Genomic DNA, 17,896 nt, shown 5'->3' on the forward strand with positions numbered 1-17,896 from the left:
TATTTATCATTCTCGTCATCATCATCATCATCGTCGTCGTCGTCGTCGTCGTCGTCCTCCTCTTCCTCATAATAATAATACCGCCACCATCATCATAATCACCCTCATCATCATCCCCATGATCATCACCAGCCTATCTACGCCTACTGCAGGGGAAAGGCCTCTCCCATTAATCTCCAATTACCCCGGTCCTGTGCTAACTGCGACCAATTTATCCCCGCAAACTTCTTGATCTCATCTACCCGTCTATCTTTCTGCCGCCCCCTGCCACGTTTGCCTTCTCTAGGGATCCACTCTGTTACCCTTAATGACCAACGGTTATCTTGCCTTCGCATTACATGCCCTGCCCACGTCCATTTCTTCTTCTTAATTTCTACTAATATGTCCTTAACACGCGTTTGTTCCCTGACCCACTCCGCTCTCTTCTTGTACCTTAATGTTACACCTATCATCTTCTGTTCCATTGGTCGCTCAGTCGTCCTTGATTTAAGTTGAACCGTCTTAGTGAGCCTCCAAGTTTCTGCCCCGTGGGTAAGTACCGGTAAGATGCAGCTGTCATACTCTTTCTTCTGAAGGGACAATGGTAGGCTGCCATTCATTATCTGACAATGCCTGCCGAATGCACTCCACCCCATTTTTATCCTTCCAATCATCTCTGCCTCATGGTTGGGATCCGGGGTCACAACTTGGCATAAGTAGATATGATAGATTCGCTTACCACCTCCACTGCCCCGCCACCTATCTCAAACCGCTGTGCTGTCCCGAGGTTATTGATCATTACTTTATTTTCTGCATATTAATTTTCAGGCCCACGGTTCTACTCTGTTTGTCCAGTGCATGCTTTTCAATTCGTCCCCCGAGTTACTTAGCAAGGCAACGTCATCAGCAAATGTGAGGTTACTGAGGTATTCTCCATTAACTCTTACTCCCACCTGTTCCCAATCCAATGTTCTGAATACTTCTTGTAAACATGCCGCGAATAACATTGGAGAGATTGTGTCTCCTTGTCTGACGCCCTTCCTTATAGGGATTTTAGCGTTCTCCTTATGGAGGATGATGGTAGCTGCGGACCCATTGTAAATATCCTCTAGTATTCTTACGTAATGCTCGTCTACACCCTGATTCCGCAATGCCTGAATGACTGCTGAGGTTTCGACGTAGTCAAATGCTTTCTCATAATATATGAAGGCTATATATAGGGGTTGAGTATACTCCACGCACTTATCGATCACCGGATTGATCGTGTGAATATGGTACATTGTTCAATAGCCTTAACGGAACCCTGCTTGTTCTTTAGGTTGACTGAAATCTAAGGTGGCAGAAATTGTGTTAGCGATTGCCTTGGTAAGTACCTTGTAGACGGCTGACAGTAAGCTGATCGGCCTGTAATTTTTCAAGCCCTTCATGTCACCTTTCTTATGGATTAGGATGATGTTCGCGTTCTTCCAAGATTCCGGTACACTTGCGGTCATTAGGCATTGCGTGTACAGGTTTGCCAGTTTTGCTAATACAATTTGCCCGCCATCAATCAAGAGGTCTGCTGTTATTTGATCTTCACTAGGTGCTTTGCCCCCTTTCATTTCTTTAAAGCATTCCTTACTTCTTGGGTCGTTAGTGGTGGGATTTCTATCTCTTATGAACTACTTTCTCGTGCGACATTATCCTGGATATCCCGGCTACTGTAAAGATCTTTATAGAACTCCTTGGCTACTATAAATATTTTAGCCCTATTTGTTTTGACATTGCCTTGCTTGTCTTTAAATGCATACATCTGATTTTCCCCACGCCTAGACGCCTCTTCACTGCTTTTAGGCTGCCTCCGTTCTTTACAGCATATTCGATCCTCTCCATATTATACTTCCGTATGTCAGCTGTCTTACGCTTATTGATTAACTTCGAAAGCCCCGCTAGTTCTATTCTGTCAGCTGGGGTGGAGATTGTCATGGTTTGCTGTTTCCTAATGAGATCTTTCGACTCCTGGGAAAGCTTTCCAGTATGCTGTCTAGCCATCGTTCCCCCGACTTCTACTGCACACTCCGTGATAATGCGTGTAAGATTGTCGCTGGCTTCCTTTGTCGCTGGCTTATTTACCATAGACCATTGGAATTCCCGCCGCCATAAATACGCTTTGGGAAACTATGTCGCAGTTACGCCAGGCAGAGTTTATTAACCGACTCACAACATTATCGTCACAGTTCGTTCGCTTCACTGTCCTTCAAAACACCTCACCGGTAAAAAAAAAAGAGACGACGGAATACCCGCATTGTTATACACACCTGACATTCTCAGCGACCGCTGAGGCTTTCCGAGTTCCGGGAGGAATTGTTGACAATCTTTCCGCACAGGCATAGACACCGACATGACATTTCGTCACGCGAAAAAAAAGCAAAAAAAAAAAAAAACCGCCACGACGACAATTGTCACATTGTTAGAGTCCATGCGGTGAAGCTATGCCGTGCACACCTATGGTTCCGGGCTCAACCTGTCGAAGCGTTTCCGCCGGTATCGACGCATTGTTGACGTCACACCGCAGCCACGTGTCCCGGTGGAAACCATTGGCGTAGAGTGGTTGCCCCACCTGGAGCCTGAGGTAGCAATGCTGACGGCATCTGTCAATCGTTTTGGAAAAACAATCAGCGTCCGGTTCTTGTGAGAAAGCTGAAGCCACGTGCCCAAGAAGGACGCTTTGTTTTGGCACGGGGCATGCGCCGTAGATGGTACTGCTGCGTTGCTGGGACGGCAATGCTGACAGCATCCGTCAAGCCCCCGAAAAACAATCCGGTTAAAGTCAGGTATAAATACAAGCAGCAGCGACCCTGCGACCCTACGCCTCCCACTCAAGCAATCTTTGCTTACGGGCCTTCAGAGACTGCGATTTGCCACCAATGTTGGCTACACCGCGTTATCTGTACATTTATTCGACCGATCAGGTCGTTTTTATACCAGAAACAAAGCATATCGAGACATTAGTTGTTCGCTAAGATTCCCGTCAGTCCTCAGCCTGCACTATGATCCGTTCAACGTCTTACGCTCTTCTGTTCTTCGGAGTCGCCCTTCTTCCCATTGTAAATGGTAAGGAATGCTTCACTATGACAGTAATATTCAATCTATTGAATAGGGCCAGTGTAAAAAAGGCAATTTCTTCTAGCCACAGTAAGCTATTTCTTTCGAAACTATCACGAAACTTTCGATTTTAGTTTTTAACACATTTGCTGGGCAGCCCATATAGAGCCATGAACAAAGGGCCGAGTGGGTACACATTCGAGAAATTTTCTTTGCTTTGAAGCGCCTGGGTTTCATATCTCTTTCCGAGGAAAGTTTGATCATCAATTAATTAAAGCTATTGGCATCGTAAGTTTATTTCTTGCTTAAGGACTAGGATAAGTTTTCGGAGGAATTCAACCACAGAACCTGTAATCAATCCTGACTGCGAGGTACTAAAATACTTTGAGAATTTATTCAACAAAATGGCAATTTCGGAGTCTCCTAGTCGTTATTATGCTCCCTTTTCTGGGCTTCGAAAAGGCGAATATCACTATAAAAACTATTTTTTCTGTGTTTGCAGGCCAATGCATCAACGTGACTTTGCCCAACGTTTTAGGTCTTGGGGAGGTAAGCATGTTCTTGACGTGTTCATACGTACGAAGGGTTTGTCCATGGTACGAAGGATCTGAGACTATGCAAATATGAAGGAGCGGTGAAGTTAGTAGAAATGGTAGACTAGTCATGCGCCTAACGATGCTCGAAAATATAGAAGGATAGCTTGTAAATAACCGCTAAGGGTACAGAAAGGCTCCAACACAATCAACATTTAAACTTGGTCCAATGCATTTATTGTTATCAGTCAGAACATATTCTTTTTTGCTCATATGGCGTCGAGATGACAGCCGGAAATCTTCTGGCACACGGTCGTTTAAGATACATATAAAATTGTCCGCATGACACAGTGTCTCATATTGTACTTTAACGTTTTTACAAATGCACATTAAACGCCTGCTACTTCTGTAGCCCTGTGTTGAAAGTTGGCGTTGTATAAAGTGATGCGGTAGGTTACTCGAACTGGCGGGTTTTGCCGACACGGTTTCTCGGCTAAGCATGAAATTTACTATCAGCAGTTCGTCATTCGTCTTCCACGAACACAACTCATCGTATAATTTAAAAGTAAGTCGCAAAAATAACTTGTAATTGAATGCGAATAAGCATTATATGGAGATAATGTTTTGTCGAAACAAAAACGCGTTATTAGATTAGGATAAGTGCGTTACAAAGACAGCGTTTAGGAGAGGGATAAAAAAGAGTGCATGAACTTTGTAAAATCACCTGATTATTTGGGAAAAAAATATTTTAATCAGACACGGGTAAGCAAAGAATTGTTAATATGTATACCCCGAAAAAAAAATTAGTACTACTTTGTTTCTCGTTTTTTAAACGTTAGGATGTCGAATCTTTGCCGGTCTTCCAAACAGCGGCTTTCACTACAATTACCTACGTTCTTTTGCAACGTCCCACCAAAGCGCACTTCAAACAAGTTATCCACTTGGGAACGCAGACACACAACATTTTGCATTTGACCAGTAATTGAGGCCGGTGCATGCAGTTAAAAGTGATTGCCCACACACTAAATAATTATTGCTAAGAAAAGTGTCTAATAATTTGCACCACGTGATTTTAGGCGAACATCCTCTTTTACAATACAACACATTCATTTGAAATTGTCATCGCGCAATGACCCGTATGCGCGGCACTTGTTTTTTTTTTTTTTTCTTCCGCGAGTTGATGTTTCCAATGCGTAGGCACTTCGTTGCTGACTCCGCTAGAAAACCTGCGTATTTGTTTTTAGGGCTTGATGTTGCGCGCTCTACCCACATACGGAAATACCATTAATGAGAGGCCCTGGGGATTTCATATCTTCATATGACGTCCCTGCATTTCGCCTAAGACGTTTTGCCGCAATGCATTTGTGCATGCTAGTGAGTCGGACTCCAAAGAGACTCGTTTTACAACGCTACGTATCTGTACAGCGCTACAGCCGGTTTATCGGTTTATGAAAGCATTCAATAACAACAATTAAATAACAATAGGGCTTTACACTTTGATATCAGACTACTTATACGGACCACGAAAATGTATTTTCCGCTTTGAATTCGGATGTAGCAGGGAAGCCACTTTTAAAGTGACTCGTTGGACCGCAGGCCGGCTTACGTATCCTTCCGACAGTTCACTTGAGAGTTTCCAGAATTTTTCTTTATTTTAAAATAGCCTCTGGCAAGTGGGAGGTCTGTCTCAAGAAACATTTGTTACTGAAATGGAGATTCTGGGCTTCATAAAATTCCTTCGTTTTGTCTGCAGTGTCTTGGCACGACCTTGAGAGCTTGCCCCGACACATCGGTAAGTCTTAAGCTTCTGTGCAAACTTCCGCGTGGGGGTTGCTCCGTACTTCGCTTAGCAATGAATTCGTCTGAAGTACTCGTAATGAAATGCATGCAAATTTCATGGTGTAGTGCATGTGTGCAAGAGACTGCTTTAGTTTGAAGGGACCCTGCAACAATTTCTTCAACTCTTTTTGAAATCTTAAATGCTCGCAGAAAGAAGTCACCCAACACACCCAGTACTTAGATATAAGGGGTCGCAAAATACCCGAGCCAAAAATTACGGCTCTATGCCCATCGGATAACTTGGAAACTCGCTCAAAGGATTTTTCTTTCTTTCCCCGTCCTCACATTCATCTACGGCTCGAAATACGTCCCTAAGGCCATTTAGCGGACATTGGCCGGTTTTCCTTCAGTTGCAGCCATGAACGCATTTCGATAGCAACTTTAAGAAAAAGCCACAAAAACAAAGCAGAAACGGAAAGCGTATCTGGTGCGGCGAGCAAATCACGGAGTGCCGCTCCGTGCTGGCGATAACTGTACCTTTTGCGGTGCTTCAAGACGCGAAGGAAAGAGTTAAAGCGTTGCAACACTTTCGATAAGCGGTTTCACTCTTACCTTCGCGTCCGGAAGCACCGCAAAAGGTACACTTCTCGCCAGCACGGAGCGGCACTGCGTGATTTGCTCGTCGCACCATATCCACCTACCATTCTGCTTTGCTTTTGCAGCTTTTTTAAGTGTCTATCGAATGCGTTTACTGCTGAAACTGAAAGAAAGCCGGCCCATAGCCGTTAAACCGCTGTAATGAAGTCATTGCAGCGGTCGAAGAAATCTGAGACCGCGAAAGAGAGAAAAATCTTCTGAGCAAGTTTCTAAGTTATCCGATTTGGCATAGAGCAACAATTTCTGTCAGAGGTACTTCGTGACCCCGTATTACAAGTACTGGGTGTGTTTGTTGATTACGTTGTGAAATGATCAAGAATTTACAAAAAAAGTTAGGATGTTGCAAGGTCGCTTCAATTTGGGTTCCGAGGTGCCAAGACGATACACCTGAACCGAAATTTGTCCCCTGTCTGAAAGTATGTGTTCTCTGAGAACCTTCAGCCGCTGCATCAAACGTGAAGCAGCATCCGGGAGGACAAGCATTGCTTTGCTATACTTTAAACCAACTTATGCTATTGTTTCATGGTGCGTGAATGCATTTTGAGCGTATCCGGTTTTCTATTATTTCAGCCTGGGCTGATACCGGACCTGGCTAAGATTTTGCGGGTGAGTCATCTGCTTTCTTCGCTCAAGATTGGTTACGTACAACAATCACCGTAAACGTATCGCAGTAGCCGTGAACGACTGTAACGTATAGTTAGAGGCATGGGACCGTATTCTCCATCACAATTTTCTCTTACTTACCTATCTGTTTTCAATGTTGTGCCTGATGCTTGGATGATGCATTCCAGGCCATCATGTGCAAAAGGGGGCTAACGTAATAGAATGCTGATTGACCCGCTTACGAAATAATAACGTTTTTAAATGAAGTATGCAGATTAGTTACGGGCGGAGAGTAATGAACTTACAGCAGCCAGAGGAACTATCAGAAGAGCTGTGCTCCTACCTATTCTGTGATTCTCTTGTTTACACATGCAGTGATTCTCTTGTTTTGTTCCTTTCACCAACACAATTTTCAATTCGAATAGCGGTAGGCAGATACAAATAGGGAAGGATGCGACGCTTATTCCTTTTTGTTTGCATGCACCTTCAGGGAAATTTCAGTATGCATCAACTAGCCGAAACCACCGTTCTAACGCAGTTCCTTTTTGTTTGTCGACTTATGTCGTCAATTTTTCATCCTGACAGTTTCTATTTTAATTTTCTTAACTTCAAATGAAAGGCAGACAAGTTTCTATGCCTGACACCTCAATAAAACGCCGTTTTCCCAAGCTATACTATAACTTACATCCGCCCACACTCACGAGCAAATGTTCCCATAAAACGATGTGATTGTAACCGTGCATCTTCTGCAGCATTTTCCGGGAGAGTTCGAACGTCCCACCTTTCTACAGGGCATAATAACGTATCGAAAGATATCCATCGCATTCTAATTCCTTTTTGAAGGGAAATCATTTAATGCTTTATTGGGCAAAAAAAATTCCCCGCATTTCCCCGAGGGGAAGAATGTGAAAGTGCGAATGCACGAGTTGAATTTGCGCGGTTCGGTAATGTTCGCGAAAGAGAGATCACACACACACACACAACTACAAAGAAAGAAAGATGCATTTATTCACAGACACCTATTTGTGTTGTCGTTGTACTTGATTGCTAGAGCGGATCTCAGCTTTGAAATTTCGTGTCAGTACTCCTTTAAGCGGGTGCATTAGCCCTTCTCACGCCCGATTCCTGGCCAATCCCCCACGTGGGTATGTGCCATGTCAGCGGCCAGGAAGCGCGCGCCCATCTCCCCCCGTTGCCAAGGAAGACGAGGAGCGCGCGCACCCGCAGCTGTTGCTATGCGGACGGCGGCGGACGCTTTAGGCTCGCTTAAGAAGTGCATTCGCACTTAAAAATCCGGCGTAAACGTCGGCGTCTCGCTAGGAAGCTGATAAATGGTTACCACGCGACTGCGAAGCGTTCCATAGCACGAGCTTCGCCATTATGAAAACACAAGTAGAGGGCCGCGCTGCTACGCAACGCATGGACCAGCGCAGAGCCGTGTGGAAATCAGAGGTACAACTGCGGTTGTCAGCACAGTGTTCGGGGCTGGCATTCGTAATATTAAGAACAGGTTCCGCTGACTTTCCCCAGCAGCGCATCAGCCACCATTAGCCAGAAATATTTTTTCGAGGGGTGTTATACACCATCGGTAATAAAAAATAAAAAGAGCTATCCTGCACCCAAACAATAACAGTCATTTTTATGCTTTAATAAAGCAACAAGGTTAGTTCTTTTGTTCACTGGTAAAATCAACAAACACACAAGTGCACACTTGGCTAAGCAGAACCATTTTTTGTCGAGAAACCAACGGCCATCTCATGTTCGTTTTTACATTTAAAGTTATCAATGCGATGTGTACATAGCAGGGGAGAACAAAACCCGAAAGGCGGGAATAAATGCAGCCCTAAGAAAATTTCGGGAGCTGTTCTGGCCCCGATCCCCAACTGTCTACGCGCCTGCTTGCGGCGCAAAACTGGAGCGAGCACTCGACGGCGTGCTCGCTCCAGTTTCACAACACGAAAATCTGAACCAGAACACGCAAAATTGATAAATACTCTTCGTGGAGGTCAAATAATTCCGCGCTACTTGTACATCTGGATGGCCCCATTTCTTAGCTTGTAAAGGTTGTTAAGCCACCCGTCAATTTGGATTGCATTGAAAGAAATCGCGCTTTTTCTGAATTCTCGTTCATATTTTCTTAATGGCGCTCCATTTTTCCATAACTGTACATTATTGCTTTCCCATTAAAACTAATAAGGGGACCTTACGCGTCCTCGAAGCTTTGTTGTTATGCCCGACGACAATACGTGCCGTACCTCTCGTGGCCAACAGTGCGTGCTTCAGATATTGCCAGAAGTCGCCAACCCTGTTTCCTTACTCTACAACGTGGTCGGGCTGCTGGAAGTCGTCGTCTCAAGACTCGGCCTGTGTGAGTACACGTCTACTTCAATGGAGAGCTCAAAAAGGTTCAATGACGCCAATTTGCACTGCTGTTGGGCGAAGTGCGAGTCGTTCAAGCGTAAATAGTCATTGTATCTTCAATTCAGATGGTCATAGGTCCCATACTACGGGTTTAAAAAACGCTAAAGGCCTAATACAACTTCGTATTTCTCTGAGGATGAACGCCCCTAAATAAAATACGCACCATCTTAGCAGCTTCAAAGTGACGGGAACGTTAAAACGAGGCCTATGTCCCATGCAACAAGCTCATATACTGCAGCTCATGACGAAAAAAAGAATACGTATGAAAATTTGTTAAACTGCTCAGTGTGAATAATAATAAGATAAGATAAGATAATCTTCATTTTCTCCAGAAGAAACGAAGGTCGTCCGGGCTAAAAGCTGCTAAATACAGCTTGACAGTGGCCCGGAAACCCTCACTTGGCAGGGCTCAAGAAAAAAAAAGAGTCACTCATAACGAAAGCAATTGAAAAGAGTGCATCCTTCGTACGTAGTTCACAATAGGCTGAATTCGAAAAGTTATACAAAAATTATTCAGGTAAGAAATGGTGGGGGCTGGTTGTAAGTAAAGAAGTTAAGAGGAAAGCTGATTTTGGTTTCATCGATAATAAGAACAAGGCGACGATAGAGCTCATTTGTTAAAATCTCTGGGGAAAGAATAATGTAGTTGTAAACTGAATGGTGCATCTTTCAGCTTTTGGCAGGCAGCCTTTACCATTGCTGCGATAGTGCGCGGCTGCTTTGTGCGCAGCCTGCAAGAAAAATCGAATGAAGCGAGAAAGTCATTGCGGCTTCATGGTTTAGTCGTTGGCGGATGACTACGTATGGGGACGGGAAATTTGAGCGCCATATGAAGTCACTGTGCATTAAAAAAATGACTAGTTGGTCGACTGCGATTGATTGATTGATTGATTGATTGATTGATTGATTGATTGATTGATTGATTGATTGATTGATTGATTGATTGATTGATTGATTGATTGATTGATTGATTGATTGATTGATTGATTGATTGATTGATTGATTCATTCATTCATTCATTCATTCATTCATTCATTCATTCATATCCCTTATTTGACTAACTCTACCATCAGGCATCGGTGAATATTACTCTGTCGGAATGGAATGCCCCGTATTTGCACGCGTGCACAGCTATGGGCGGACGAAGCGTGGACACGAATATATTAGTATTTTAAATGCGCGGATGATTCATTGTACTTATGTCATAATTTGCCGGGAAAGAAACAAATTTGTGCGTTCCAGCTTATATTTTATTATTCCCGTTTAATTTTCCCGTGCCTCTGCCAACAGTGCGACAAGCCCAAATGGGCCATACATCGACTTTCGAGTAGCTTACGGTAGACATCATATTAAGGTGTCCCAGCACGGAGAGTGGACGCTCTAGAAAAGTGTTCCCAGCGAAAAAGTTATGAAAAGTTTTACAGTTATATGTCATTTAGAGGATTTGTGGTGAAGCGACGGTGCATTTAACAGCGCGAATTTCGTTAGACTTGTAATGCCTGAATTGCTGAAAGAACTCTGTTAATATGGGGTAAACTAACACGACGTCATTGTATATGTATCAGAAGAGGTTGCAGCACGGATAAATGTCTCTACATCAACGTACGCCTTAGTTACAACCGAAACATAAAGACGGGAAGACCGTAGAGTGGAGCCGAAACCAATAGTTAAAACAAACTAGCATTGTGTACTTTCGTAAAGACGCCATGAAGACAAAACACTACCTTTCCTCATTAGAAAGACTGCTTTGTATCGATAACAATGGTACTAATTCTATCGCAAACTTCAAAAAAAAAAAAAAAAGGAGACCTTAAGGAAAACAGATACAGCAGTGGCGACTTCCTCGCCACTTTCTGGAAACTTTTGTGTGACGTTACAGAACCTTCTTTGTGCGATAGGCGGCCGCCAAACTAACCCACCGCTAAGATACATGACTGAGCGATTGTAATGGCGCCTCTGGTTTCCCTTGTAAGCATTCTTGGTACGCTAACGTGCAATTACCACACTTAAAATTATCTGTTAGTGCTGACCCATATGGCGTCACTCCTGTTTATATTACTTCATTTTTTGAGCGACATTTCAGTTTTTCATGAGTTCTTGCTCTTTCTTTTTTGGTTATAGAACTCCTTTCGTGGCTGGGGTGGAGCCGAGTGAGATACTGAAGCCGAAGTTGTATTTTGTCGTTGTGGCTCGTTTAATGCTTGCATCAAATAACTGTTATCAGGAGTCATAACATTCTAAGATTACTAGAACCAACCCTGGAGCCTATGACTGCTTACGGACCCGGGGGGGGGGGGGGGGAGGGATTTATGGTGTAAAGCAATAACTCACATGGAACCATTTTTTTTCCCTCAGCGGCTGACATCGGAGGTTTGTCGAACATTTTGTGCAATCCTCTTGGAATATCCCTGTTCACTTGCGGACGGTTCAGCCCGGGAAATCTGGCGTGCGGGGAGCCTCTGCAAATAAGCCTGCCCAGCGTCTTCAAAATTGGCAAGGTGAGAGACATGTTCCACCTGCAAGTGATCAGTCAACGCACCCTTGTTTTTAGTTCTGGGCTGACCGGCTTTTCTTAGCTCGGTGTACTTTACTAGCTGGGTTGAATGCCTTTTAAAGTGGCAGTGTATTGTGTGCCCGTAATTGCGTCTACCCCCTGCCACTGCTGCCCGTCGGTATATCCCCGCTCAGTGGGGCGCGTTAGAATAAGGAAGCCTGCTCCACAGCGTAACGCTAAAGGGATTAGCTGGCGCTGGCATTGGTAGCGACACCCGTCAAAATAGCAGCGGTTGGATAAATTCCGCTGTTCCGCCGACAAATGACTCAGTTTTTCGGACTTCGCTTGCAGACTCGAAGTATCCTAACTAGAGTGTCTTGTTCTAGGAAACTCTATCTCTGCCGTAGCTTTACAATCCTGGAAGGCACTTCAGTCCTTCTTTTTTTAGTAATGCGATTGCTCAGTGACATAATCCATTAAAAAAAAAGAAATGTCTAAGAAGCAATAAAGCGCGTTTCGCTTGTGTGTACAACTGACTCAGTGGCTAAGGCGTTCCGCTGCTGAGCACGAGGTCGCGGGTTCGGATTCCCGGCCGCGGCGGCCGCTTTTCTGATGAAGGCGAAAAGCAAAAACGCCCTTGTGTACGAGATTTCGGCGCACGTTAAAAATCCCCTGCAGGTGGTCAAAATTAAACCGGAGCCCTCCACTATGTCGCGCCTCATCGCCTGCCTTGCGTCGGTGCGTTACACACTGCAATCAATCAAATACTGTGCACCGTGAAGATGTCAATTTTTTGACGGTCTGCAGCCACAACAGCACACAGACAGAGTGAGCGTGCACTGCGGCCGCGCTTGTAGCAATAGGTAATCCCGAATTAGTTTTTTTTAATAAGGTTTCGATGCCAGTTGATGAGAGGGAAACGACTGCGAGAGGAAAACTCCAAAGAAGGCTAAACGAATGCAGAAGTACTTTGAAATGTCCTTGAGTGCGTCCAGGGCGGATGGCTGACAGTTGATTGCAACGATATATCAGAGCGGTTTTTAAATACATATAACGCACCAAAGAGAAATATTTCAATATACCCTCAGACTGTTAACTTGTGCCTTAAAGGGGCAAATGAATACGTCAACTTAGTTGGCACCATGCAGGTTTGAGCAAGTACTTCACCGCACAAAACGCATAACGGTTTGCCGCTAATATTGACAAAGCCAAACTCCAAGTAACTTGCTTTGTAGACACGTAAATTGGACATGGCTACGCGGCTCAGACGAAAACGGAACTTCGCGATGCAGGCCAAGCGGTTGGTAATGCACGGCACAGCCACACAACGTCAGTCGAAAATCGGTATCGTCGGTGCGATAGTAGGGACTCGAGAGGTGTAGAAGAGCAGAGAAGTTGTCCCGGTACGGTTCCCGGTAGCCGACCGGCGCCACTGCGCGTGCTCAGAGAGGGCGCGGCCGGTTGGGAAAATGCGAAATTGCTCCGAGTTTGGATCATTCGAAAAATTGCTTTGTCCGGGTTACAATGATACCAATTTTATCGCAAACTTCGAAAAGCGTAACGAAGACACTAAAGAAAACACGCGAAGCAGTGGCGACTCCCTAAACACTTTGCGGCAACTTTTGTGTGACGTCACAGAATATTGTTTGTGTGATTGGCGGTAGCCGAACTAACCCATCACTAAGACAAATAACTTGGTGATTGAAGTGGGGACTCTAGTTCCGTTTGATCGTGTCAATTGAACGCTAACATGCGGTTAACACACTGAACGTTGGGTTTTAGTGATGACCCATTTGACGTCGCTCATTCCCATAACATGTCGCAGTAGCGCTAAATATGAAAGTGTTTCAATACTAGCGTTTTTTTTGTTAAAAAACGTATTTCAAGGCTGTAATGGAACTTAGTAAGATACTTAAGCCTAGTTCTTTCAAATTAAACAAAGTTTTGCGTCGTCATGACCCCTTTAATAAGAAGCAAGCGTAGAAAGAGTGAATACTTCTGATTATACTTCTATTATTCTATTATACTTGTAGTATTATACTCCTACCCTATACAGAGTGTTATTGTTTATCTAAGCTATCCTGAAGAAATTGTGTTCAAATAACATTTTGTAATGGGTCCGTACAAGCCTTGTGGGCTGAGGACCCAGATGCGTGATTCACAGTTTTGTTATCTATTTTGGAATAAATCTTCTTCTTCTTCTTCTTCTTCTTCTTCTTCTTCTTCTTCTTCTTCTTCTTCTTCTTCTTCTTCTTCTTCTTCTTCTTCTTCTTCAACTTCTTCTTCTTGTGCCAGGGATGTTACTCGTACTTATGAGCATGAACAAGAAGTTACGCAGTGAAAGCCAAGAACTGCACTACTGCCCCAGTGCTTTTACCCCCTTTCCCCTATCCCTTACCCTGCACAGAGCGGTACACCGTTTCAATAAAAGATGTACTACTACTATTCTTTTAATTTCTTCCAGTGCCTGAACACAACTCTTCTGTTCTGCGCCGAAGGGCAGAAAGTCACGGTAAGGCCTGGAGTTTGCATCTTGAGGAGGAACGGGATTGTGTTGTCCATATTGTCCCGTACTAACGATGGTGTTGCTTTTGTTCCAGGATCCAATTCTAAATGAATTATTCAGCGCAATCGCCGTGAGTATCCTTATTCGTGTAACCAGTCACTGAGACGGAATTTTCTGCTATGTGATAAAGTAGAGTGCACTTTGACCTACAGAACAGTCATAGCAAGGAAAGACTCGCATCGAGCAACCTGACCAACAGATTCTGGAATTTTAAGACAACGTGTAGTAATTACTAATACTCTGGATGAAATAAATTGAACCCATCACTCCCAAAGCAGTGCAGCCACCAAGACTAGCAGCCAGAAGTTGTGGAGGGTCGAACTGCGGGGCAAAAATTGGTGGGACATATGGATTTAGACTACAGAATGGGACGCATCCTTGGGTCCAGCGAGGAAACGGTCTGTGCGCCCGTCAGTGCCTACGTCATGCCAATTAAATTTTTTCCTGCTTGATACCTTCAATATTAATTTGTGCAGTTATCTCGACTCACTCGTATATAACACAAAATTTTTATTCTTTTTGTAACACCTTCTGTGTTAGCTTAGTTGCTAAAGCGAAAGCATAGCAAACTGTGAATGGTTCAAAATTTACCACGTTTCAGTTTGATTTCCCCCCTATTACACTAGTAAAAATGTCATTGAGACTAAGTATTTCTCCGTTGTCCTCCCAATCAATTTATGCCAATTCATTCGAAGGAGGGGATAACCCTGAATTTGTTTGAACGGTGGTCATGCGTGTGTCTTTTGGGGAACCAACAATTTGTACATGCACATACAACAACAACAGCTACTACTACTACTACTACTAACACCACCACTACTACTACCTCTGCTACTATTACTACTACTACTATTACTACTACTACAGCTACTACTACTACTACTACTACTACTACTACTACTACTACTACTACTACTACTACTACTACTACTACTACTACTACTACTACTACTTGAACAAAAGTTTCTGCTAGCCTTAGCCTTGCGGCATAAAAGAGGCAGCGAACTGCTAACAAAATAATCCAAACAAGTGTATTTTGCTCAAGCAGGAACAACAAGCGTCAATTTGTATGTTCGTTACCTTACGCAGTGCATTCTGGGCGGCGCTCCTGAGGGGTTGCAACTGGACCTTGTGAAAAGCCTGGTGTGTCCGCTGGTAGAGATCCTCCAGTCGTCTCTGGCAGCGTTCACGGATCTGCTGCCGTTCAGATTTCTCACCCGTGGCATCACCAGAACTGTGAATTCGCTCACCGACAGCCTGCTTGGATCTGTGGTTTCTTGTACGTGAGTAGAAGTACCCGCTGACGACAACTTACCATTTTGAGGGGAAGGGGAACGCCACCCGGCAACACTGATTCAGATATGAATACGAAGAAAAATTTGGCACTCACCCATGCTCCACCCGTGGTGGCAAGTAAACGCTAAAAGATATCTCAATTTAGTAAAAAAATATTGGTGGGAGCTTGAAGAATTTAGTTTGCATAGCCGCCTGATGTTGTTAACTTTAGAGCAAAATTTCGTACAGAGTGGGGGTTAGAAGAACATCCAGTAGTTTTTTTGTTGTTATTTTCAGCCGTGGTCCTTGTAGAAGAAGACTCCTTTTATTAGAGATTTCATTTCCTGTCCGCGGCCCTACACAGGTTAAAAGGAACAGATGCCTGATTTTTGTCGAGTGTTTTTTTTTATTTATCCGAAATGAAAGGGCACCATTTAAAACACCTTAACACGAAGTGGTTTTGCTCATAGTGCCCTAGAACTTTAGAAATCGGAATTTTCAGATCTACTAGCCGTTCATGTACCAACAAAAGGAATGCTGGCAACCATGACAGTCAGCCTATCGGCAACACACTTTTAACTGCGCATGAGATTAAAAGAGGTATTTAAAAACTTGTCCACGGCGTAAACAACAATAATGCGCAGCTTTTCCTATTCCTTCATGCGGCTTTTGAATCACGCGCTGAAATCGACGGAGTTGTTCGAACACGTAATGTACTGTCACGTTTGGACACTAGGTGTCGCCACCTTTCAGACTTCCGAAATTTTAGCGCAAAAACAAAATTGTTTCCGCCTGTTCATTTAGATATTTGTTGTGGTTACTCCGGTATATAAAACACTGGCTTTCACACGGGCTAGACGACATGCACTCCCCAAAAATCGGTTGTCTGTCCCTTTAGGGCGCCCATGCAACTTCTTAGTTTTGAAAAAGGGAAGCCCCTGAAAGCGAGATCAGGTCATAGAGGGCGCTAAATGTTTGGCCTAGCCGACAGCAACGTCTGGCTTCTGTAACTTCTCCTTCATCTTTCTGTAATTGATTCAGGGACACATCTTAATCTCATGATCAAGAAAGTAAGGTGCGAGCTGGGATAAGGGGACAATCTCTCTTTTATTCAGGCGGCGCCGTGTTTTTTTCTTCAGCGAAGCTGTCTTTCGCTCGGTTCTGACCAAACATGCGTGCGTCTATCGGGTCGCGTCCACAAACAATCGCATGCTCTCGCTCCAGAGCTCGGGTAAAATGCTTTATAGCTCGTATTGTACTGTGGAAATCTTGAAAACAAAGCACACTAAAATTGGCCGGTAAGACAACTCTGCCATTACCCCAAGTTTAAGTTACTTTTTATAATCAGCTCACCGTGAAGCTGCAAACGTTACAGAACTCACGTCTACTATCAACCCACAGCTGTTAACGGAGGGAGTGTGGCTAGAGAAAATGGCTGTACTTTTCGTTTTATCAACATTATACCATAACAAAAATTAATAAGGATGAATTCAAAAATTAATTCCAATTAGGTTACGTGTATGTCTCTATTCGATCCATACCGTCACTGCAGTGAAAGAGCTCTAAATTTTTTTGCATCAAGACAGGGTAAGCGTATTCAAGTCCATTTTTGCGGGGTCGTTAAAGCGTATTATGTCGAACTAAGGGAACTTTGCCGCCTTTCGGTGTACCGACGTGCTGTTTTTTTAACATTCGTACCCATATTGACCAGAGCTTCTCAAACACACGGGTAAGGATACAGGTGGCGTTCCCGTACATTGCGTTTCATTCACCTAACGAAGATGAACTTTTCTTATAATGCAGGTAACCGCTAGGCGAAAAAAGCTAAATGAACCCGCAAACCTTTTCGCGTAACATCAGAAAAGCCTTCCCGCCAGCATCTTCTGTGAACAACCTTGAGTCACACCCACTCACCTACGCAAGCCAAGACGAGACTCCACGGACGTGAGGACTGGGACATTCAGCATTCAATGAAGATACCCTCAAGACCAAATCGTACCTCCCCCTGTGTCTACCTCATTTTTGACAAGGACAGGCCAAGGAAGGCCAGAGATTGCACGCCTAAATGTGCTCTGAGAACACGCAATAAAAATTGCAAATTCTTGCACTTCGCGTGATTGTTGAGTTCCTTGTTCACGCGTCTGGCTACGGATAAAATATGGTGCCGTGTCGTGACTGCACCCCAGCCAGGTGCGTGTGTCCCGTCTTATCTCCCGTCGCCTATGTTTGCTGTTGTCTGGCTTGAGAAGCGTCTAAGCCAACTGTTTCAAGGGAATCCAGCACATGATGAGGAGGTCTTCGGGGTTTCCGGTGTGTCGTAGACAAGTAAAAAGAAATATTGCGGGAATAACCAATGACAAAAGCTTATAAAAGAGGGCAAGTCAGGTTCCTATTGATGTGAAAGCGTTGGTTCACCGGAATTGGGATGAAACAAAGGGTTGTAATTGATTGAGTTCACCCACAGCCGCCACTTGTGAGATTACATTTGACACATAAAAGGGGCCT

The 17,896-nt window shown here is 44.1% G+C and overlaps 1 protein-coding gene across 2 annotated transcripts; it reads left to right on the forward strand.

Moving 5' to 3' along the window:
* Positions 1-2,814: 2,814 nt before the first annotated feature.
* Positions 2,815-17,498, forward strand: LOC144138404 (uncharacterized). 2 transcript variants are annotated; one of them, XM_077670671.1, is made up of 10 exons: positions 2,815-3,072; positions 3,566-3,612; positions 5,350-5,388; positions 6,603-6,638; positions 8,907-9,003; positions 11,412-11,554; positions 14,015-14,062; positions 14,151-14,186; positions 15,206-15,399; positions 17,195-17,498. In XM_077670671.1, exons 1-10 carry the CDS (start codon positions 3,009-3,011, stop codon positions 17,196-17,198), a joined length of 708 nt encoding a protein of 235 aa, XP_077526797.1. In that variant the 5' UTR covers positions 2,815-3,008; the 3' UTR covers positions 17,199-17,498. The 2 variants fall into 2 exon arrangements, with proteins under 2 accessions (XP_077526797.1, XP_077526796.1); XM_077670670.1 differs by having other exon boundaries at positions 15,206-15,395.
* Positions 17,499-17,896: the final 398 nt, after the last annotated feature.

The sequence above is a fragment of the Haemaphysalis longicornis genome, unplaced genomic scaffold, assembly GCF_048455015.1.
Source record: "Haemaphysalis longicornis isolate Haplotype H1 unplaced genomic scaffold, Haemaphysalis longicornis Haplotype H1 scaffold_5, whole genome shotgun sequence".
Classification (NCBI taxonomy): domain Eukaryota; kingdom Metazoa; phylum Arthropoda; class Arachnida; order Ixodida; family Ixodidae; genus Haemaphysalis; species Haemaphysalis longicornis.